This window comes from Dermacentor andersoni, chromosome 11, assembly GCF_023375885.2.
Source record: "Dermacentor andersoni chromosome 11, qqDerAnde1_hic_scaffold, whole genome shotgun sequence".
NCBI lineage: Eukaryota > Metazoa > Arthropoda > Arachnida > Ixodida > Ixodidae > Dermacentor > Dermacentor andersoni.
Window position 1 is genome coordinate 62,801,698 of NC_092824.1, and position 22,515 is coordinate 62,824,212.

Sequence of the window (22,515 nt, forward strand, 5' to 3'; positions counted from 1 at the left end):
TGCGTGGAGAGCCGACGACCACGTGACTTGAGAACGCTGAAACGAGGCCGGATCTCCAGCACACAAAGCAGGGACGACTGACGGCTCACTTCATGCGAAACTACAATCTTCCTGGGGTCGAATGTAAATCGGCAACAGCATGCGCGTTCGAATAAACCAAATTCATCTCTGGACTTGTTGGTCAGTCATGGCAACAAGTTAACAGTTAACTCGTTGCCTTTCGCACCCTAGCGCTCACGTCACCTCCTTCATCCCGCGTACAATGTACAGAATGGACCACCTCTATCTCCATCGCTGTTGTCACCGACAGTACTAACTTTAGGTGTGTCAAAAGCGTATGTCAAACCGCTCCATCTCTGTAATGTGTTATGGACCTTGAGAGCGTTGACAATAACATCAACAAAAAGTGCGAGTAGAGGACGGGGCCACAGAAAGAACCCTTATTCTCTCGTTTTCTCTGTGCTCGTCCTTTGCTCGCCTCAATTAATTTGTTACCATCCCCGTAAAACGATCGCCAAGTGTCGGCAGCATGCAGTGACCTCGAAAGTACGGCTGTGTTGCTGCACACTTTAGCCGTCAAGTAGGCGCAGCAGCTTGCGCCTGCTTGCTGCCTCTCGTTCCTTGATCTGTTGAGGTGGTTCGCTGGCTACGCTGGTAGCCAGCGCAACGTCGGTTCTGTCCCCATGGGCTCTGATCTGTACGTGTTCTGGTTTTCATGACTAGCCGTGGTCAAGCGTTTGGCAACCCTGCTTCTTCGGCGGCCGCATTTCGCAAGGTTTAGAGCGCCGAAAACGGTAGCGTACCTACAGGTTCAGGTGCAACCCTTGTAGTTCCAGCAACTCCGGTGTCGACTGATGTCATCCGATTTTACAGGAACACTGCTTAGCGAGCCAAACATGCTACTAGGAAAGCAAACGGCTGCCGGCGTTTCTTTTTTTCTTTCTTCCTTTCTTTTTGCGGCGATTGGCGTATGATGAAAGCGAGAGCCTTTCCTAGTATGCACCACTATGGATTCTACATGAAACGAGAAGTATGCGTTTATCTCTTTTTATAATAGGGGCGTTAAGAACACCTGGTGAACAATACCCGCCCCTCTCCCCTCCCGTCCATCCTTTAGTGCGTGGGTTTTGTTATAGTCCCAGTATCCGTTTTAATGTGATGGCTTCCTGCGACCCTTCGTCCGTTGCCTGTTGGCTTCGCGTGTATAACAGTACTGTTTTAATCGTTTGTTGTTTGATAACGCACGGCAGTGGTGCGCTTACTGACATTACTTTGTAGGCGCACATCCAGGGCTGTAATTAGTCTGGTGGAACCAGCCTCACGTGCGCACGAGGCGAGAGACGAACGACTGACCAGCAACGAACGTCATCAGGGTAGGCAAATAAAGTTTACTTTGAACATAATGACAAACAAGAAATATTTCACTGAAGTATAGGCGGGTGGTGTGATGCAAATATTTGCTTCAATTTATGAGCTTTTACTTATGCATGCACGCGACGGACATGAATGCGGATAAATCAGTCCCCTGAAGACGTGCTCCGGATGACTTGGCAGTCAGTATCCAGACGACAGCTGAGAAAAGCAGACGACAACGCGGGCAACCTAAGCCTAATGTAACAGAAGTATACTGACAGCTGGAGAAGTTGGTACTGACTCATATGAACTGCGCAGCAAACACGGGGACTAAAAAAGAACAGACGGTTTTTGTCCTCTGTTCTTGCTTAGTCGCCATATTCGTTGTGCAGTTAATATGAATGTAACCCTAACGTGGCTTAGTTAAATATATGGGCGACAGCATAAGCCCGGCAGAACGCGCGTTAAATCGTGGTCACCGAGCTAACAGCGTGTCTGTTGCACTCGTTGAAATTTATAGAGCGACTTCGACTGGACTGAAAATGGTCGTTGCTGGACGTTTCACCATCAGTATAGAATTCCCGCCGAGAATTGCAACGGTTGTTTGACTCTTTGTTGTCGCATCGTGAACAGCTTCACGCGGACCCAGTGAGCGCAGCAGGAACGGGTGGCCGATGACCTCGCAATATTCATTTCGCAGTGTTGCATTATGATTTGCCCTGTTGTGTGAATACAACTTTTCTAATCTAAGCGGTCGGAGGCGACGACGAATAGAATGGTGGGTAGCAGCTGAAGTCCTTGGCAACCTTGAAATTTCTAGTGTCACGGATGGCCGCGATGGAGGCGGAAAGTTGACTCTGCAGTTCAGTCGTCGGCGGTCAGTGGTATGATTAAGCGAGAGAGACTTCGTGTTGCCTGATGGAACCACGCCCTTCATTTTGTGATGTATGCGAGATAAGATGTAAGATGGACAAAAAAGAACTCTTATTTAAACACAGGATTATTAGAGTAAACCTTATAAAATGCGCGTAACCGATTAAACTGTAAACTACCGCCGAAGGGGGCGATATCTGGCACAAATCCTGCCGACTTTGCAGACTTAAAGTAAACAAAATTTGTTGCTGGGCTAGTTGGTTCATGCTTAACAACTGAATACTGGTGGGCGCAATTCCAAGACGGGACGGAAGATAGACACGGAAGCACAGGACAACAGCTGCAAGTCGCGGTCAAGGGAAGGTAAGACAATATTACAAAGAACAGGGAAACACACGATACAATACAAATGCCCTTTCGCTGGATATACACATCGTTGTAAAAGAAAAGTTGAGCATAGATATAGCTCGAGCAAACTAGAAAATTGTCAAGAGAAATTCCTACAGAATTCAGAAAACCACCGTTTTCTTCTATAAAACAGCATACCGCAGGCAACAATACCGTATGTGGTACTGAGTAAAACAGGTCTTCAATATTTATGGAAAACGCTAACCTACAAGAATCAGGCGAACCCAATAAAGTAAACTCAACTTTTGTTTCGTTTGACAACGATGTGTGTATACTGTGGAAGGGCATTTGTATTGGATCGTGTGTTGCCCTGTTCTTCGTAATATTGTTTTAGCTTCCGTTGACCGCGACGAGTATTTAGTTAATTACAGAATGAACTCCGCATTTCCAAAAACACACGCACACAAGAGGCTCGTAGAAACAATAATAAGCGTTGAATGAAACGTGTCGGCTGGCCTTACATCAAAAGTGGGTTGAAAAGGAAAGCTTTAAATTCATACATTTACTCTTGAGGCCGCTACGTTGAGGTCCAAAACTGTGCCCATAGGAACAGCCCTCAAGAAAGAATGCATAAACTTAAGTCTCCGTACTTTGAAACTCACTCTAGCTAAAGCCCGGTCCTCGGTCGAAACATTGAATTAAACGCCTGTTGGGGTAGGCACACTTGCGCTTCTTACAACTTATCAACTCCAGGATCCAATGAAGAATTGCTTTATGTATATATACACGAGAATGAAGATTTTAGCCACTTAGCATTCCTAACTAGCTCGTAAATATATCCATATGGGCGGTCTTGCATTCGGCTTCCATCGCAATGCAGCAGACACGCCCAGAAATTCAACCAACGACCACGTTCTCAGAGTATGCTGGTTCGAAAGCACGTTAGCTTTACTACGAGTCGGTATATTTTCTGGATACCCATCACCCCCACAGAGGAAACGCACCAACTGTTTTGTTTTCCAGATGCGAAAGCAGCTGGGATGCATTTTGTTCAGTGCTGCCTGCGAAATTGCCAAGCAGAAAGGCGGCACGAAACAAACGGCTGCGCGAGATGAGGCGCCTACGATAGTCGCAGCCCTTTCTTTACTGCCACGTTCTTCTCTTGCTTATGCATTTCAAGACTTTAATTTTACGTATTATACGTATCGCATAATCGTCTAGGCTTTGTTCTGTCTTAAAGATTTACGGAACGGCTGCTCAAGAGTGCCGTTCTGACTTGGATGACGATGAAGTCACGCGTAGTCTGTTTTACATATTCTGGGATCGTGCTGCTCAGCGCACCGTTTTGCTGAAATATAATATCAGGTAGGCCAACGTACTGTCTCATAAACCAGTAATTTTGACATGATTTCGAATTAAATGGGAACCACGGCTAACGATAAAAATTATCACGTGTTTGTCAGGCATCCACACTTTATTCATTCAGAGCGAAAGCTGCAAGTTCTTGACGTTAGGCTTCACGTGACGCACGAAGTAAGCGCGTTCTTTTGTGAGCTCGACTAAGGACTACCGTCACCTGCAGAATCATTTTACACGCTCTCTTTATGTGTGCTTGGATGTGGCGGAAATGTTGCTTTTTTTCAATGCTAAAAATATGCAAGCATGATCTCTTCGCATTGTTTTCTTTTTTGTATGTTGAACCACATAGACGTACCCAGTCTTTACCACATAGGCACCATTGTTGAGTTGGAAGACAGCGCTCTTTCCTTCTGCCTGTTCTTTTTCCTTGATGTGTATGTGCTGTGAACGCCATCGAAACCTACACCATGTCACATGTCGTGTTTTTTCCTAATTCGAACAAACTAAAGAAATCACTCCTGAAAGGTGGCGCTGTCTCTCCTTCAGAGGTGGCGCAACCCACCACCCCGTTTCATAGGGGACGCTCACAACATCCATCCATCCAGGTGAGACAGCATTGCAGCCTCCTTGAATCACTGGCCTGAAGCCCTTGGGTTCAGCAAGAGCAGGGGGAAAGTGAACATGTCCGCGATAGAGATTAGTAACAGTCGATTGCAAAATTGGTGGCAGAAAAGGAGGAAACGACAAACAACGGAGGCGTACAAAAACAAAGTTCACAATAGGGGTTCAGAAACTTTGGTCAAGGGAATTCATCGTTGGTTCTTTTCCTTTTCTTTTTTTTCTGTTTTGACATAAGTAGGACATTAGGCAATAAAGTAACAAGAGCTTGGTGGCGCAACCCACCGCACTGTTGCAAAGGAGATGCTCCTAACATCGATCTATCCATCCGTCCATCATCCATCAAGGTGGATTTGCAGAAGAGGCCGAAATTACTTCCATGATAAGAAACAGTGCTCGGATAGCTAACATGCCCGATAAATTTTTTTTATTCTGTTTAGAACAAATGTTAATCGCGAAATATCAGTCCAGAAGTAGTAAATTATTCTTTGAAGAAATTTCTAACGAACCCCACTTTCGATATAGCCGTTCTCAAAATCTGCTAGGAGCATGCTTCGGCTTCATAGATATTGTTTCAAACTTGTTGAAGGATTTTTAAGCCTTTCTGGTCCATTTGATTTTGTAGGAATAGTCATAATGTTACCAATAATCAAGAAAAAAATATTCTCAGCAATCTGGGTGTTAGCAACCCGATTTACATATTTTGTGAACCTTGTGCAAGGGATAAACATGGCCCTCCCTGATATTTCACATATTTCCAGCCCCCATATCGTGTGGAGGTTAGGCCTTTGTGCTCTATCCTTGGAGCTTGCTGCCTAAAGCACATAACATGCTTCGGGTGGCCACAAAAGTTATCTTGATGGTTTCTGTGGCAACATTTAAAAAAAATTTAATTATGGGGGTTTAACGTGCCGAAACCACTTTCTTATTATGAGGCACGCAGTAGTGGAGGACTCCGGAAATTTTTGACCACCTGGGGTTCCTTAACGTGCACCTAAACCTAAGTACGCGGGTGTTTTTGCATTTCGCCCCCATCGAAATGCGGCCGCCGTGGCCGGGATTCGATCCCGCGACCTCGCGCTCAGCAGCCCAACACCGTAGCCACTGAGCAACCACGGCGGGTGGCCACATTTTACATCATTATGACTGTGACTTAGGAAGTCTGAAGAAAGACACGCTGTTTACAATACCTTGAGTTCTTGGTGGTTTCATGAGAGAGAAAGAGAGGAAAAAAACATTTGATTGTACAAAATCGCACCCACACCTTCTCTGCCAAAGAGCTCGGTCGTGGTGGAACCCCGAGAAGACGCTTGGATTCACTGCAAAAAAAATCTAGCAGGATTCTTTTCTTTTAGTGTGCCTTTCTGCTGTCGTTCCACTGCACGTAATAGAAAATTATAATTTCACTGGAAAAAGAAATTCGGACCAGAAAAGATTAAGCAAGCTGTTACAACTTGAGCCTCAATGTATTTTAACAGATTGCCGAGAAGGATATACTCCAAAAAAATGGGCTTGTCTTGCGATTTCTGCTGAGCAGATGCAATTTCACTATGAGCGGGCTTCAAGTTAGCATTCGCAACGTTTTTCCTAAAGTTGAATAATTAATAAGCAGTTACTAAGTGAATATTTTAACAGCTTGAACACTGCCTTATCAGGTGCAGGTAATTGGTGCCTCTTTCAGAGAGCGATTTTAGCAGGCTAAATTGTTCTTATGCGCCATGCGAGTGAAAATAACATGTTAGAACATGATTAAAAAAAAAAAAACGTGCTTATTACTACGTAACCTGAAGCAATGACGCTTCATACGGTATGTGCAGGCTGTACGACATTCCTTGTGCTACATGTTCGAAGCATAGAACAATTAAAAGTAAAGTAATCTGGCAGGGATTCAAGGTGTGCAAAGGCCGGCATCGGAGACGCTCGACACGAGGTAGCGGGTTCGGCCTCGGCTATGGCAGACACACATTGCGAAGGGAGTTGAGTCCAAAAAGAAAAGAAGGAAAAGGATCTCGTAGTGTGCATTTCATGCGATTTAGGAACACCAACAAGTGCTCAAAATTATTTCAGAGTCCCCCACTAACGGTATGGCTCACAGTTAGATTGTGCTTTTGGCACGTAATAACACCAGAATTTTATTTTCTGACAAAAAAACACGCTTACGAGAAACACAACGATGCGTGCGACTCAGTTGTGGTTCTACTGGTGTTAATATATTGCTTTTTTTTCCACGCGTGGTGCTTTTCTGCAAAACGAATTCGATGGCTTATCGATTTGATCGGTGGAGTGCAAGGCAGTGATAGCGCCGATTTGCGAAAAGATAAACAATCTGGTGTATATATATATATATATATATATATATAGCCTGCGGACGTCAATGTGTGACTTTTGTGACACTTCGACGAGTTTCACAAATATCGCTGTAGTGGCTGTATGGTTACTGTCAGATACGGCTCCTAGTGAAACGCTCCAGTGAAACGAAATCGTGCTTCAACGTGACACAATTGCAGATAATATCTCACGACTGGCAATATTTCGAGGGTAAGCGACGAGAATGGCCGCAATCGCTACATAAAAATGTTACATCCTAATGTTAGGCGTTGTTGAACTTCAAATTTGTTCAGCGCTTCAGTGCGCTGAACAAATGATGCGGGCGAAGATTAAACGTGAGTTCGATTTATCTATAATTGAGATATAAAAGATCAGCTAATTGCTGTGTCGTTGAGTGGAACAAGGGCGTAAAGAAACGATGTTAGCAACATCGTCCCGTTAACATCGCTTCTTTCCGCCCGTATTCCACTTACCGACACAACATGGTGCACCAATTGAGCCATCAGTCAATGATCATGTATTTTTGTATGCAAATGAGGAATATATTTAAAATGAAGTTCCGTTTTTAATTGCCTTATGACGTGCCCACAGAATATACCTATGACAAAGAAAGGTGTGCAAATGACTGTGTTGCTGTGGACTGTTGCGGGAAGCCTCTCCCTCGTTTGGGCATCGAACACGACGGAAGTGGTATGAACCCGACTATTTCTTTTCTTCTTTCCACGTTGTGCGAGTTTGGAGCCGACTTTAATAACTTTTCGGAAAGTTATATTTCCTTTTTGAATATAGAACCTTCTTTTACGAACAATTCTAACGTCAGAGTCTTTTTGTGTGTACACATACCCCCCCCCCCCCCCCTTCCTTTTTCTAAATGCTGTTGAATTCTGACGATTTACCGCAAGGCATAATAAGAATATATACATATGTATATATACATCGCTCTGTAACACGCAGGAACTGTCAGCTCTAATGACAATACTAGAAATTAGGAACAAGAGAGTGAACACTGGTATCTAAAATTTCTAACTTGCCCAATGGTAATTGAAAAGATCTTCGCCCCTTAGATTTCTTTATTTTTTGAAGTGGCGCTCATACTGTGTTTCCTTCTAAAGCAAAGGATGACAGCAACTCGACTACCAACGGGGAGCAGAGCCAAGGAAGACGTTTGGGCACCATGCAGGAATTACTCCGAGTCGGTAGGCATCGCATTACCTGTCATCGAACGTGATGGTGCTGGCTGAAGTATTTGTTGCAGGCGGCGTTCACCGTGGCGTAGTGGATCTGCGATTGCTATACCTGAAGGAGCACTGAGAGGAAAATTAGCACCTTCCGTTTGTCTTTCTTGCGTTATTTGAACGTCCTAGACCTCGAAACATTGCTAAAATAAAGAAAAACAAAGTTGGCTGCGGTTCGGCTTAGCTGACCCTGGATATGCACAGCGAAAACTTGGTTTAGCCTGGGTAAGCCTTGGTTGCACTTGGTTAACCTGTGATGTAGCTGTAATTATAATATTTAAGCATACTATCATCTATATATATATATATATATATATATATATATATATAGACACACACACACACACACACACACACACACACACACACACAGGGTGTCCCAGTTAACTTGGACCATGATTTTAAGAATACTCAAGAGCTCTAGACAAATCGTACTGACTGCATAGTACCCGCAGTCGTATGTACTTACGGCGAGTATCTTTTTCATCACGAAGTATTACTTCATTAATTACTTTTAATTAGTGAACTTTTTAATGAATGCTTGAATCGCAAACATATAAATTACAAAGTTGTAGGGCACCTCAAATCTCCTCCGAATCAGGCATTTGTTTAGTGCTCAGCTTTGCTCGTTAGTTTTTCCGAGAAAAATACAAAAGCGCGCGAAAATATCCAAAATACGAAATAGATACGCGCTCGCGGGCCGCTACTCAAGCGGATACACGGCTGTAACACGGATACACGGCTTTACCAGCGGCGGCAGCTCGATACAGGGCTTCACGCCATGTGATAGTCGCGGCACCAAGAGAACACGTCGCTGACGCATTGACAAGCGTTGCGGAGCCTTGTACGATCCGGTGATAAGAGAACGCGGCTTATATCTTTCAATGGTTGCTTGTAGAAGATTGAGTAGCGGCGTGCGACTGCGCATCTATTTCATATTTCGAGTATTTCGCGTGCTTTTGCTCTTTTTTGGAAAAAAAAAACAACCAGAACCACTTCAGCACGAAATAAATGCTCGATTCGGAGGTTATTAGGCGGGACATAATAAAGGGATCCTTATGATAAAGCCGCAGAGGAGCCATTCGACGGTTCTGCCGCACGAGATTATGGGCATGTGCAAGGAGTCGAATAATATTTGACGCGCGCGTTCGTGGTCCCATTTGTCTAGGGTGCCTCTAATTCGGGGAGTTGCTTGTTTCGCAATGGCTGCCCCCCCTTTTGCATTCCATTCCTGGGGTGTCGTCCGCGAGTGCTGTTTGAAAGTGCCAGACTTCTTTGCGAAACATCTACGCCTCTTAGGGGTAGCGTTATACAAGTCAGGAGTTTAGGAAGGCGCAAAGAGAGCGTACACCCTAAAAAATTCTTTTACACCCTTAAGGGTGTTTTCTTGACGCACTGTAAAATCCTTACCGTTAGGGACTTACAAAAATTTATAGAGGACGACAGCGGAGCTCCAACGAGACTTGCGATAACAAAAGACGCAGTTGATGACTATGTAATTATTCTGACAGCCTTGGGCGCATATAAATATCCGCCAGGAGAGTTTCCTATCTCTCCGTGTGAAATTCTCTTGTCGGATATTTCTGTGCGCCCAAAGCTGTCAGAGCGATTGCATAGTTTTCAACTACGTTTTTCGTCATTGCACGTCTCGTCAGAGCTCCGCTGTTGTCCTCTATCAAAAATTTTAAGGCCCTAACGGTGCGGTTGTTACAGTGCGACAAGAAAACACCCTTAAGGGTGTAAATATTTTAGAATGTACGGGCGTAGCTGTTTTTTTGTAGTCGATGTATGACACGCTAATGGCCCAAATTTATTCGCACAAGGTATATCAAAGAAGGTTGCTTTATTTCTAGCACTCAAGAATGCAACTGTAAAAACAAACAAACAACGAACTGTTATGTTAAGCTATAACATAGCTAGTAGTACAGTAATTATTTAACGTGTAATTTGTTTGCTGAATCATTCGCAACTGAAAATCCACTCGAGCGTGTCCGAAACGCTACGAAAGGCTAAGCATAGAGATTTGCTTGCCTAAATCCGAATTTTGCGATTAAAAGCTTAATCCTGTGGTGTAAGGGTACAAAAATAGTACTTAATTTTGTGGGGTATAATTTTACTCTACGTGGTGTGTTAAAGCTGGTAGAGCCAGAGACAAAGAGAGAGAGTGAGAGTGAGAAAGATTAGAACGTTTATTAAAAAGAGCAAGTGAAAGGCAACCTCTGTGGTGCTTCTGGTGAAATTCCTCTATTTAAGTCTGTCGTTTTACTCCCAAGGAGGAACATAATCGCAAGCGGCGGTATTGAAAAGATGCAGGAATGGAATGCAGTTAGCCGTGGCTAGACAGGAGAGGAATTCGGTGGGAACCGGGCGCTAGGACCAGCAGCGGAAACGAGATAGACTAATGATGACGATGACAACAGAAGTTGACTACACCCATGGCGAATGGAATAATCAGTTCAGAAATGTCAATAATGCTTCCTTTGTTTGAGAATTTCGTTTCAAATGACCCGCGACGCATATTCGACGAGTCATGCTACAAATGTGCACTGCTGCCCATATTTGTCCACGAACACGTGCAGTGGTGGTGACGTCACCGACTTGCGCTTCTCGTTCCTCGACGCAGTGCATAAGCGACAAGGACTGCTGCGACGAGAGGACGTGCTACGAGTACCAGTGCTCCTTCCGGAGGCTGGGGAGGAAAAAAAAAGGCGGGGTAACCACCGCGGCCAACTCACAAGAAAGGGCTCCCGCTGCTCCATAAACAATTGGGGAAGGCCTGCCCAACTCACCGGATGTGGCCTGCAATCTAATCGACGCCGCGCACCACAGCTCTTTCTTCCTGCCCAATAGTTACATGCTACAGCGTGTGTGTCTGAATAAAACATTCCGAAGTACGGGCGAAATGGTGGCTCCGTATTGTGGTACGTGCGTGGCTGCAACATCACAGGCTCAGCGGTGATAATGATGATTACATGAGGCATACTCTCCCAGTGGGCGTGGTCTTGCGCGAGCAGCGCCGCTGTGTGACCTGATAGTGATGATGACTTATCGACAACCCCTTCGAAGCGATGCGGTGATAAAGAGTCACTTAGCTTGGTTCATAACGGCGGTGTTTGTGTAGCGCACGAAAGCAGGACAGGAAGGACAGAGACGAGCAAAGAGCGCCTCTGCCCTGATACACCTAGCATGCTTGAGCTAATCATAATACTAGTCATCACCTATTATTCGTTTTAAAGGCCCCTGCTTGGGATATAACATAAAGGGGGTGGAAGGTAGTACATGTACAGAATACACCAAACTTCGCCAGTGGGACAAAATAGAATGTGGTGAAGAACGCATGAGAAGTAATTCAATGAATAAAAGCAGTTGAAATGCACCGGCATGCATATGGTTAAACAAGGATCGCTAAAGACATACTTAAAAAAAAAAAACATATTACCCAGCATACATTCGGCGGAGTGATCGAGAAACACAAATAGAAAAACTTCGTGCAGATAAGTCAAATTGAAAGACAAAGTATCATTCAACGAACAAAAAGAAAGGTGACCTGTAGTAAATACAAAAAGTACATAGGTTGTGCGAAGAATAAACTGCAAAATTTTACTGGATAACGTTCAATTAGGGTAGCTTATTCCATTCCGCTATAGCAATAGGCAAAAACCAGTTGTTAAAGGCATTAGTAGAGCCGAGAAGACGCAGAATTCTCATCTAATTAAAAAGACGACGAGGAGCGATAAGCCAGAATAACCCAGGACGAAAGCAATGTTTTTGGATAAAAAAGATGAGCCGTCCGCGAGGTGTTGTGCTATTTGTGAACATATGATGTGCTCCAGAAGTTTGCAGGCTATAGTAGTTTGTGAAACGGGGCGATAGTTGCAAGGGTTGCATTTATTTCCTGTCTTGAATATTGGCACAACCTTCGGAGTTATCCAGTCCTTTGGAACAGATGCCTCAGAGATAGTCTGCGCAAATATCACCTGAAGAATGCGACCAGAAACGGGATTAGTAGCCTTTAGAATTTCGACAGGTATATTGCCAGGTCCGAGCTGAGCGTTCCTCATCGGAGCGTTCCTCATGAGAAAAATGAAACCCATCAGGATTCATTAAAGACTGTTAGGAGCACAATTTTCGTTGCCAATAGCGTTCCTTCCCTACTCCATCTGTTTTGAGCTCACATCCGTCCGTCAGTCCGTCCATCCACTCCTATGCCAACCCAGCTGCCCACTTGTCTACCTGCTTGGGCCAATAGGTATCTGCTCCTGGTCTTGACGCCATCGTGGTCATTCTTTAGACGTGATTCTAACTTCGTGATATTTTACTCTGGTCACGTGGTCATCGTCACGCTCTCTACTAAGACCCAGTGATCCAAGTTGTCTAACAGCTTGGGCCACTAGGTCATGATTCTTAAACCAGATTGAACCACGCCGCATTGATTACAGAAGTCACGGCAATGGAAAACGGACGCGCTGTAGGTAAGCCCTCCATATATTTGTCGTATGAGGAGCTACTTTGTCTTTTGGAAGGGGGGGGGGGGGGGAGGGGATGCGTGGGAATAAGTGACGCAGCCACATAAAAATTTAACAACGTTTCGTTTTCTTGCGATTGCGATGCGTCTTTCGACGTGTCGGGGTCACTGTGAAATCACGCACGTGCTAAGGTATCTATGTGTGTTCTTTCTAAAAAATAAAACCTAGTTGGAAGTCAGCGCTTGTCTTTGTATCCACCAACTCCCTTTATGTTTTCGTCATTTGTCTCGTTCCGTGTTGTTTGACAAGATTGTGTCATTGTTATATGTCGTCGTCATCGTCGCCGTTGTTCCGTCGTCATCCCATTGCCGTCATTCCATCGTCAACACGGCTATCGTCGTCATTGTGCCATGCGCAAGTTCACAATCGCTCAGAAACGGATGTAATGATATTCCAGAGCGCGCGCTAACGTGAACAAGCACGTGAGAGCGCGTGAGTGGGCGTCTCCTCTTCCATTCCGGCCGTGGCTGCACATGGCTGTCATCTGGGCTGAGGGCATGCGCTTTGGCCATCGGTATGGCTGACGGCTTCATGTGTGCGCCCTTCCCGCTCGGCCTAACGTTGCAGGTCACGTGATCTCATGCTTCGGAGACGCGTTCAAGCGAGATGCAGCAACAAGCGTTCGCTACTTTCTGCCGGCGCGTTTTCATCACGCCAGCATTTTCGACAACGAGCATTCGCGGTCATCGGATGTGATCTGTTGATATTCTTGCCTGTGTGCGCGTGAAACCAAGCTTGTCATTACGTAAGCGAATATTTATTTCTATTTGTGGGGCTCATAAAGCTACGAAGCTCAATTCTTGCAGTTGTCGTATACTTTGCTACCACGACCGATGCTTCACCTGCAGAGAAAATCTGCCTTTTTTTTTCGCAACATACTGCACAATGCATATAACCTACCTTTGTTGGCTAAAAAAAAAGAAGGGTATTCAAAGTTTCTGTGGCAATGTTTCGCAGCATTTATGACTGCGAATTGGGAAGCCCGAAATAAGACGCTCGGCTTCAATGCATTGCGTTTTTGGCAGTTCATGAGAAATATCTTCGATAGAGGGTACAAGACTGAAGCCGGAATTTCGTTTATTTTACCTTGATATCTGGTGTTCAGACGTACATTAACGTAACTATTTCTCTTTGTCGAAAAAATTTGGACCAGAAAGGGATAAAATGACTGGGCCTGCAGCACTTTCCTTTGAAACCGTGTCGTCACGTAAATCCTTGTTCAATAGTTGCGTTCAGTGCATCCGTAGCGCCACCTACCACCGTTCGGAATGAGCACCAGAGGCCACGTGCTGGCAAACGCAGTCGTTACGTAAGGCAACGGCCGATACGTAGTTCTTCTGGTATCCCCTGAAGGTGAGGATCTTGGGGAGTGGTGCCCGATTAGCCAGTGTGTCGCGGTCTTCTCCGACACAGAACGCTCTCACATCGCCCTGCATAGAAACAGCGAATAAAGTACCTCGTCTTATTGGTAAGTTTAGCTGCGAACTGGACAGCCGTCGCTATATGCAGCACGCATTTTTGTAAAAACGGCCTGATGGAAGCACCGGAATCGCTCAGACGGAGCAGCGTATCGTGTCGTTACCCTCTTGCCTCATTACACGCAGAATGTGCAATGCACGCGCCATATTAAAAATGCAAATGAGGTGTTTGTGTGTCAACGCAGTGCGTTGGGATATTCAGAGAATGATCGCATCGGAGCTTATATTTCGAGGCAGTGACAGGCAATACACTCAAGCAGCATGATGTCTACAACTTGAAAAATTCGAGTTTCTGATGCCCGGTGCGACAGACGAGGAGAAAAGATGTCAACAAGCAACGTCGATTGACGGCGAGCATGAGCAGAGATGATTCGGTGGTTGTAACTGATGTGGCGTGACGAGTGAGATTCGCAGAAATGTGGGAAACTCAAATGCAAGTGCTCACCGGGAAATGCTATGTAGCGCTGCAAACAACGGTCCCTCCGAGTATCGTTCCTTCTTTGTCTGGTCTTTTTTGCTCTGTTAACACAGCAGGCGTCTTATCACTGCACCAGTTCTTTTTCTACTTACGGAAAAATAAGTCACACTCGCGTTACTCTCATCACTCGAGCGTCCAGATCGGCAGCCTCTAGATAAGCAGTAAATTGCACAGGTATATACATGCGTAATTCACGAAGTTGCATTAATCAAGTGGCGCCCAGAAACAAAAGGCGCCTGAGACGATATCACCGCCTCCGACTCCAGGCGAATTTCTGGCGTCATTGCCGTGATGTTCCATATAAAATCCGAGTAGGATATGACCGCGTTCGAGTGAAAGGGTGCGAGGGTGAGCGAGACGGATGGTGACCTGATCTCGCGCGTGCAAGGGAGGAAGGTGGGGAGAGAGGGTGCCGTCTTCCATCGCGTGCGCAAAGCTGTACGGGCGGGTGGAAGACGGGGCGCGGGTATGCTTTGCCCTGTCCTGAAAGTAACCTGCTTTGGGTACCAAGTCTAGGAGCGCCGAAGGCTGATGGCTTCGCGTGCGCTGTGTTCTCGCCGCTTACTTCGCGTTGAAACGAGAGGCAACGCAAAAGGCAATTCGCTCGCTGCTGCTGCCGCTCTTCCTTGCGCCAGCGTTCTAATAGCGAGTGTCCGCAGTCATCGAGCGAGATGTGTTCGTTTGCCTGCGCGCGTGTGCCACCATGCCGGTTTTGTTACTAATGGAGTGTACACACGCTCATAGAGCCGATAAAGACTTATAGAGCCGATCTTGACTTCGTGTCCCTGTCTAATCATTCGCTAACGCAATCGATGCTTCGTCTTTCTGGGGAAAGCGCAAATTTTTTTATTCACGTTTTTTATCAAAGTTGTTTTGACGGCAAGCAGTTCAGAGCTTTGATGCCGGTATAAGAGCGAACACTTGCCGTCCTTAACTTGCTGCGCTTTAGAAGGTTTGCGTGACGGAATTGCAAACCTTCTCCTCGTCCGTACAGCAAGCATTTAAACATCGTGAGCAAGAAATGAACCGCAGTCGCCGAGATAAAGAGAAGCGCAATTTCCGTCAGCGGTTTGGCTCACTCACTCAACTCAGGAGGCCCTGTCGATAGGCAGCCTTGATGTATATACACACCACAGATAAACTTACAGCGTACGGCAGGCGTTGCTTTCGTCTTTCGTGCAGATTTGTCGCGTCATTTTAATCATGACATGCGTTGCGCGGCCGTCGAAGGAAAGAAGCCAACGAAGTCAAACCGCCAGGCGACGAGATACAGTGCGGCGAAATTAAATCGTTGGCGGGGTTTCTCGCGACACACATTTCGCTAAATGCGTCCGTCGCCGAAGCAGACAACGCGAAGAAGACTGTGCTTGCAGTGATTTGTGCGTTATCGCAGTGCTCCTTCAATTGGTTTCCCCACCTTGCGAACCTCTAGGCGGCTTGCAATGCACAACCAAGGACAACATACAAGCACCCCCCCAATGCTGTCTAACCTAATTTCTCGTCCGTACAGCAAGAAACGAACAGCAGTCACCGAGACACAGAGAAACACAACGTCAGCGGTTTGGCTCGCTCACTCAACTCGGGAGGTGCTGTCGATAGGCAGCCTCGATGTATTTACACACCACAGATAAACTTACAGCGTACGGAAGGCATTGCTTTCGTCTCATAGCCATTGCATAAGGTTAGCGGTTCTTCTCTACCTAACGACTACATGAAAAAAGGGACTTACCTTTCTGGAAGTACAAGAAATGGGCAATGCTGTCCCTCCCCGTGTTGGCCCGCTGTAGAGCCGCACAGAATGCCATGTGTCCTTTCTTCGGTTTTCCCTACAATGCTGAGACACTGGCCGATATAGAGACATCTTGAAGCGCACAGCAGACGGCAGGGGCGCGCAGTTGTGCAGAGCGTCAAGAGCAGACGAACAGAACGGCAGCCAAAGTGATGACAGTGGAAGCGCCGCCTGCTGGCGCAACGAATGAAGCGACGAAATACAATATAGTATGCAAAAAAAAAAAACCAGGCGCAAACACATATTTTTCAACACATAATTCTATAATCTTACATTATTCGTAGGTTTTAAGGAGCCACATACATACATAAGGAGCCACATACATTGTCACGCTATTGCTAGAACCGAAACTAACCTAGCTGGCCGCCCTAGTGACACTACTACCAGCATTACATTCGCGTTGCTCTAGCGGTAAACTTAATAGGACAGTTTTTCGAAGTTTCCGCCTTTTTTCCCCCGTGTTTCCGCGCTTTCTCGACAGCAAACGCGCGTGCGTCGTGCGTTGTTTTTGTGAAATACCAAACGGGCAGCTGCGCCTCGCAGTCTTCGTATCTATTACCGGCGAGGAAGGAACCAAGGTTCACCTGCTTCCGCTGAACAGCTGCAACGTACACACAAATCCGAGGACACGCCGCACAGGAACCCAGGAAGCTTCTTACAATATGGAGGACAACGGAAGGTAAGGTTTCCCAATTTTCAAGCTTTCCAGTGACTGGTGTTAGCAAGAGTCAACCAGTGGTGCCGTCAGCAGCATACTCGTGTGTTTCGGCCGAAAAGACAGTACTCGAAGCAGATACATACCGCTTTCTACAGTGAAATTGTTTTTCACGTGTAAGTGCGTGGTAGCTTCGAAGATACTGTCTTGCATTGCGCAGCTGCTGCTTTTACCATGCCTATTCACTTTCCCATTTTAGGCTCACCGAAGCAGTGACCGGAATATAGGTAAATAAAACAAGTGTCACAAATCGAAAAAAAAAAACGTTTCTACTGTGCGCGCACAGTGATTACGCAAATAATCGCACTATAATGGAGGGATTTACGGGCCCCAACAAGACGCCTGCGTCAGCCGCACCAAGGACGTGACATCCGTCTGTACATGTCTAACGTCTTTGCGAACTAAACGTTTTGGAAGTTTCCGGAGGCAAGCAGTTTCAGTGACCCTCGCGTCACACCGAAGATTAATTGAGGCGCAGTTATAGTCCGACGTTATCTGCGCGCGTCGTTTGACGTCGGATGCGTCGGAGCGCGTTAGCCGCGTCCGTTTACGTCGGCTGCGCCACTGCGTTGAACAATCTGTCGAACTAGAGACGCTGTTGTTCTCGCCAACGTAACGTAACGCGTGTGCGCGCGCTCACGCTACGTCGGACTACGTTTAGCGCTGAACAGCTTTCATGTTTTCATTGGGTCAGCATCGGTAAATAATGCGAAATACAAAACGCAGTAAGAAAGAAATTGCCGTGGCTGAACGCGGTTCAACCACATTTGTCGAGCGATATCGCGGTTTCGCGTGCATAGGGAAAGGACACAGACACTGGCTTGGCGCCGTCGGCAACTACTGCATCTACAATTGCACCACAAGGCAACGCACAGGACACAGGTCGGCGCGGCAGCAGCAGCGAGCGAAGTGACCTTCGTGCTGCGTCTCGCTTCAACGCGAAAAATGCGTCGAAAGCACAGCGCGTACGAAGCTACCAGCCCTCGGCGCACCTCGTCCGCATCGCAGATCGATTTGAAGATGAGGAACAATCAAACTGAGACTTATCCTGCCGCTACCGGCGGCTGCCTCGTATGCCGCGTGGGCGCCCACATCTTCAAAACGATTAGAGATGTGTACAGAAATGTACACATTAGAAAGTTTTCTCTTCTTGCTGGACTTGCGAGTTTAATCTCGTTCAGACCAAAACCGTGCGCTAATGTAACGCGTACAGAGCTGGCAATGTGGACCCACGAATGGCACAGCGCGGAGCCTTCAATACCGCTTCGCAACAGTCTTTCACGCGAAGCCAACTGCAAGTGCGGATGTGTCCATGCGGTGGTTTTCTAAAAGTCCAACTCGAATGTAACAGTTATACTAAGAACGCATGCGGCCATATTTGTTTTGGCCGCTCACAGAGCGATAAAACTCCGTTGGCGGAACCCGGTTAGGGAAACCCCTGTGTTATGCCTAAGGGACAAAATAGGTAGAAGGTATAGTACAAGGAGCAGAGAGGTGCTTTTACAAAACGGCACTGTCGTGCGAATTGCGTTTCTCTTGTACTGGCCAACGAAAATCCGCTCTGCTCTCACTGCGGCATATGTCCGTGCACTAAGTCGCCGTTCTTCGCCCTACTTCTATATAGGGGAGTCGACAGAAGCCCGGAAGGCCAAGCAAACCGGAACTACGTCTGCGACGTGTGCTCCCTGGCTTGCACCCGTTCCTCGAGCCTGGCAAGACAGACGCATCTATGCGGCTCAAACTGTCTGTCAGTGCCCGGACTGCCAGTCCAGTTTCGCCCAGAAATGCGACCGCGACGAGCACGTCAGGTTGCAGCACTGTCAGTGCGATATTTGCGGAATTACCTTTCCCAATAGTAACGCACTGAACTCGCATCTCGTAGCTCACTTATTGGGGTTAGTGGAATAGCAACGACGTAAACGATACGTCGAGCAGTCAGCTAGTAAACGGTTGACGCAGCACTTAAAGGGAACGCGACCGGGGAACGCTATACGTTTTGTGTGCCTTTACAAGTTCCGCACAAGCGTGAGGACGATAGCTGGACGCTAGCATATCATTGGTGAAGTGATAAGCGAGTGCCTTGTGTGTTGTTCAGCATTGCTAGAGATCCCGATCAAATAATCAAGCGACGATCTCCGATTATTCGAAATTCCTAGATTAAGCGGCATACTATGATGCTCTTTTTACGAGGCTTCCTCTACTTACGTACTATTGACGCCAAGAAAAACAATTTTTACGATAGTAGCTACCGGTGAAACGTAAGCGGATTGTTCATTTAACATATTTGACTACAGAGCCAGAGTCGCTGCATTGGAAACGTTTATCATTGCTAAGTGAAAATATTTACGAATACTTCTTTTCCTGGTTCTCATTTCGAAACATTTTAGCCGTTTGTTTCTTTTGCGCTAAGTTCACGAAATTCGAAACTACATTATCAGTCCTGTATAAAAAAGACAATAAATATGTGGTAAACAACGCATTGTCTGCACTGTTTCTTTTTGTTCTTTTCCTTTTTTCACTTCGCGACTTCTATTCCTTAAATAAACGATCGCAAATTCCGTTCCGATAGTTCAACGTATCTGTAATTCCGTTGAAAGTAAGGTGAAAACACGCACGTTTAGTTACTGCGAAGGTCAGTACAAGATACGTATTCACTGGTCGTGTTATTGCCACAATCACAGGCGATGAAAAGGTTACTAATTCCTCGAGCTTTTCTTTGCGAATCTCTAATCGCAGCGAAACATGTGCGCCACTGGGTTCCTTGCACCACCTCCAGATGGCGCTCGCCTCCGCGCATCCGGTTTCAGCGCACGAGCTATAGGTTTAGGCTCCTCTGGCCTTCTTCAAGCCTTTGGATTCAGCTATATCAGGTGGAAAGTAAACGTGTCCGCAAGAGAGATTAGTATGAGGCGACTGGAAGTTTTGTAGCCGAAAAGTAGGGAGACCACAAAAAAAAAAAAAAAAAAAAAACGAATGTGTACGAGGTTCCCAACAGTGGTTCAGAAAGTTTGATGCTGGGAATTCCTTGCGTGTGTGTGTGATTTTTTTTTCAAAGATAGGTAGGACACTAGGCAAAACAAGAGCTTGGTGGCGCGACCCACCACGCCATCTCAAAGGGGACGCTCGTAGCATCCATTCATCCGCTCTCTCGAGTGACGCCGAAGGGAGCAGACGTGCCGATTGGAAGTGCCTTCTCAGCGCAGCAGGAGCAGCAGCGCCAAAGCGATGTTTTTTACGATCTTTTTCGCTCATTTGATTGTCAGAAGTGTTAGGTTAACCGAGAAATCTGTATATATTATTTTTCATGCTTTTTTAGTTTCTTGGTCTTTTTGGTTGGATATAAATTGGTGACGAATGATTCTTTTTTTTCTTTCTACAAGTAAGGTTAGTGTTTCACTACGCCTTGTTAGTAAAAGACGATGGTCGATGTTGGTGAGAATGAAAGCAGGGAAGAAATCGAGACGATGGTATGCATAAATTTCCGTTGCCAAGGCTCGCGTTTGTTTTCTTAGACTCGTGGAAACTAACTGGCTTGTGCCCGCACGCTGCAATACTGCAGAAGCTTTCCTGGTGTAATAAAAAGCAGGTTAGGCGTCATCTTGCTACGCGATTGGAATGAGGAACAAATTACGAATTACCTCTCATTTGCGAAGGAATGTATTTCCACCAGGAAACGTACGTGAATATCTCGGCAAATATCTACATTCTCCACAGCTACATCAATTCTCTACCAGAAACGTGAAAAAAAAAGAAACCTATCAAGAAAGGGGTCAGGCAAGGAGACACAATCTCTGCGATTCCTGTTCACTTTCTTTTTTTTTTTCTCTATAACGCTGCGCGCCCAATATTTCCAGGTCAGGAACGGTATATGCGTGTGTCTGCGTTACACTGCATTCTTGAGAGGAAAGTAGCTAGCGCGAGGTTTTACAGCAAGGAAACGCAAGCAAGGTTGTGACGATAATCGTTGTGGGACAAGATAAGCCCCAAAGGGTGCAAACTTTGTTAAAAGTGCATGGTGCCCCAATTGCGCCTACAATCGTGCCTACAGCTCCACGCTCGTGGCCGTTGAAGTCAGCTTCGCACTTAGGCTCTACAGGTGATAGGCGGTTCCCGACCACATCGCAGGGCTGCAATGCAAGCAAGTCTTGCCTTTAAGTCAAGTCGAACATTTTCCAAAAAAAAAAAGCATGTGACTTTTTTTACACCATTTTTCATCGAGCAGAGCAAAGTACAAAATATTCTTACACCGTCGCGTATGTCATGCACACCGATAGATTATTCTGATGATGATGTGTTGTGTTTTGTGGCGCAAGGGCCAGGTTTGGCCAAAGAGCGCCATGACACGTGGTAATGTTGACGATGTACTGTGGAAGATGTGACTTGGCTGTAAAGTGGCCTAAAAATATTCGCTGTAAAGTGCGTAAAATCTACGTGCTATAAAATTGTGGCGATGACTAATGACGAATACTATAAACAATAAAATCAATCGTAGAAGAATGATGAAAAATATAAAATATAAAAGATGATAAAATTACTTGGAGCACTGCTGCCTCGCCAGAGCCCTTGAAACACAAGGGCCTGGAGGCATGTGCTATACGAAATAGCTTTCACAGCGGCATCCTCTGGAGAGAGGAGACGCTATGAACGTATGGGGCTAATTACATGTAAAACAACATCTTTCAGATAACTTAGGACTGCGTTGGTGTCAAATAGCGGTTCGGGGCCGAGTAACATTACTGGATGAAGGGGGATCTGCTGCCGGTATGCTAGGGGAAAATGTTTCTTTCTCTCAGATTCGGCTGCCCGACACTCCAGGAGGACGTGGAGGACGGTCAGCCTCTCCCCGCACCTACCACAGGTTGGAGGATCATTTTCAGTGAGTAAAAAGTTATGTGTGCCAAATGTGTGTCCTATTCTGAGGCGACAGAATAGGACATCTGTTCGCCGTGATTTTGTTACGGAGGGCCAAGACCCTAATTGTGGCTTTATCACGTGCAGTTTGTTATTTACTTCTGCGTCCCACTTACGTTGCCAGTGATTTCGCAGTTTCCTTCTTAAAAAAGGCTTCAGGTCTGTGACAGGGACCGAAGCAGCAGGATTAATTGCATGCAATGAAATCGATGTGGCCATCTGGTCTGCTAGAACGTTACCCTCGATGCCCCTATGTCCAGGCACCCAGCATATAATGACATGCTGTTTAGACATATACGCTCTACAGAGAATAGAATAGAGCTCAGTAATTACGGGGTTTCTGTGTTTACAGTGTGACTTCAAGGCTTTCACGACGCTTAGGGAGTCTGTAAATAAAATTGTTTTTTGAATATTTGATTTTCTGATATGTTTCACAGCCGATAATAGTGCATGGGCCTCAGCCGTAAATATACTTGTTTCAGGGTGCAGTACACCTGATTCCGA

At 46.0% G+C, this 22,515-nt stretch overlaps 1 protein-coding gene and 2 long non-coding RNA genes across 5 annotated transcripts in view; 2 read left to right on the plus strand and 1 right to left on the minus strand.

Moving 5' to 3' along the window:
* LOC129381397 (uncharacterized) overlaps window positions 1-11,003 on the plus strand; it is a 37,973-nt gene extending 26,970 nt beyond the window's left edge. The window contains exons 5-7 of the mRNA XM_072285498.1: window positions 7,471-7,569; window positions 7,992-8,075; window positions 10,738-11,003. Coding sequence (XP_072141599.1) covers window positions 7,471-7,569; window positions 7,992-8,075; window positions 10,738-10,964 — 410 coding nt within the window. The 3' untranslated portion in view covers window positions 10,965-11,003. The remainder of the gene's footprint in view (window positions 1-7,470; window positions 7,570-7,991; window positions 8,076-10,737) is intronic.
* A 2,697-nt stretch (window positions 11,004-13,700) lies between these two features.
* The window catches only part of LOC129381395 (uncharacterized), a 149,561-nt gene continuing 140,746 nt past the window's right edge, over window positions 13,701-22,515 (minus strand). For all 3 annotated transcript variants that reach the window (XR_008609584.2, XR_011891091.1, XR_011891090.1), the window contains 2 exons: window positions 16,326-16,556; window positions 13,701-14,070 (listed from right to left, as the gene is read on the minus strand). This is a non-coding gene — a long non-coding RNA (uncharacterized lncRNA). The remainder of the gene's footprint in view (window positions 14,071-16,325; window positions 16,557-22,515) is intronic.
* LOC129381398 (uncharacterized) lies at window positions 16,790-19,577 on the plus strand. Its single transcript, XR_008609592.1, has 2 exons — window positions 16,790-17,064; window positions 18,725-19,577. It is a non-coding gene; the product is annotated as an uncharacterized lncRNA (long non-coding RNA).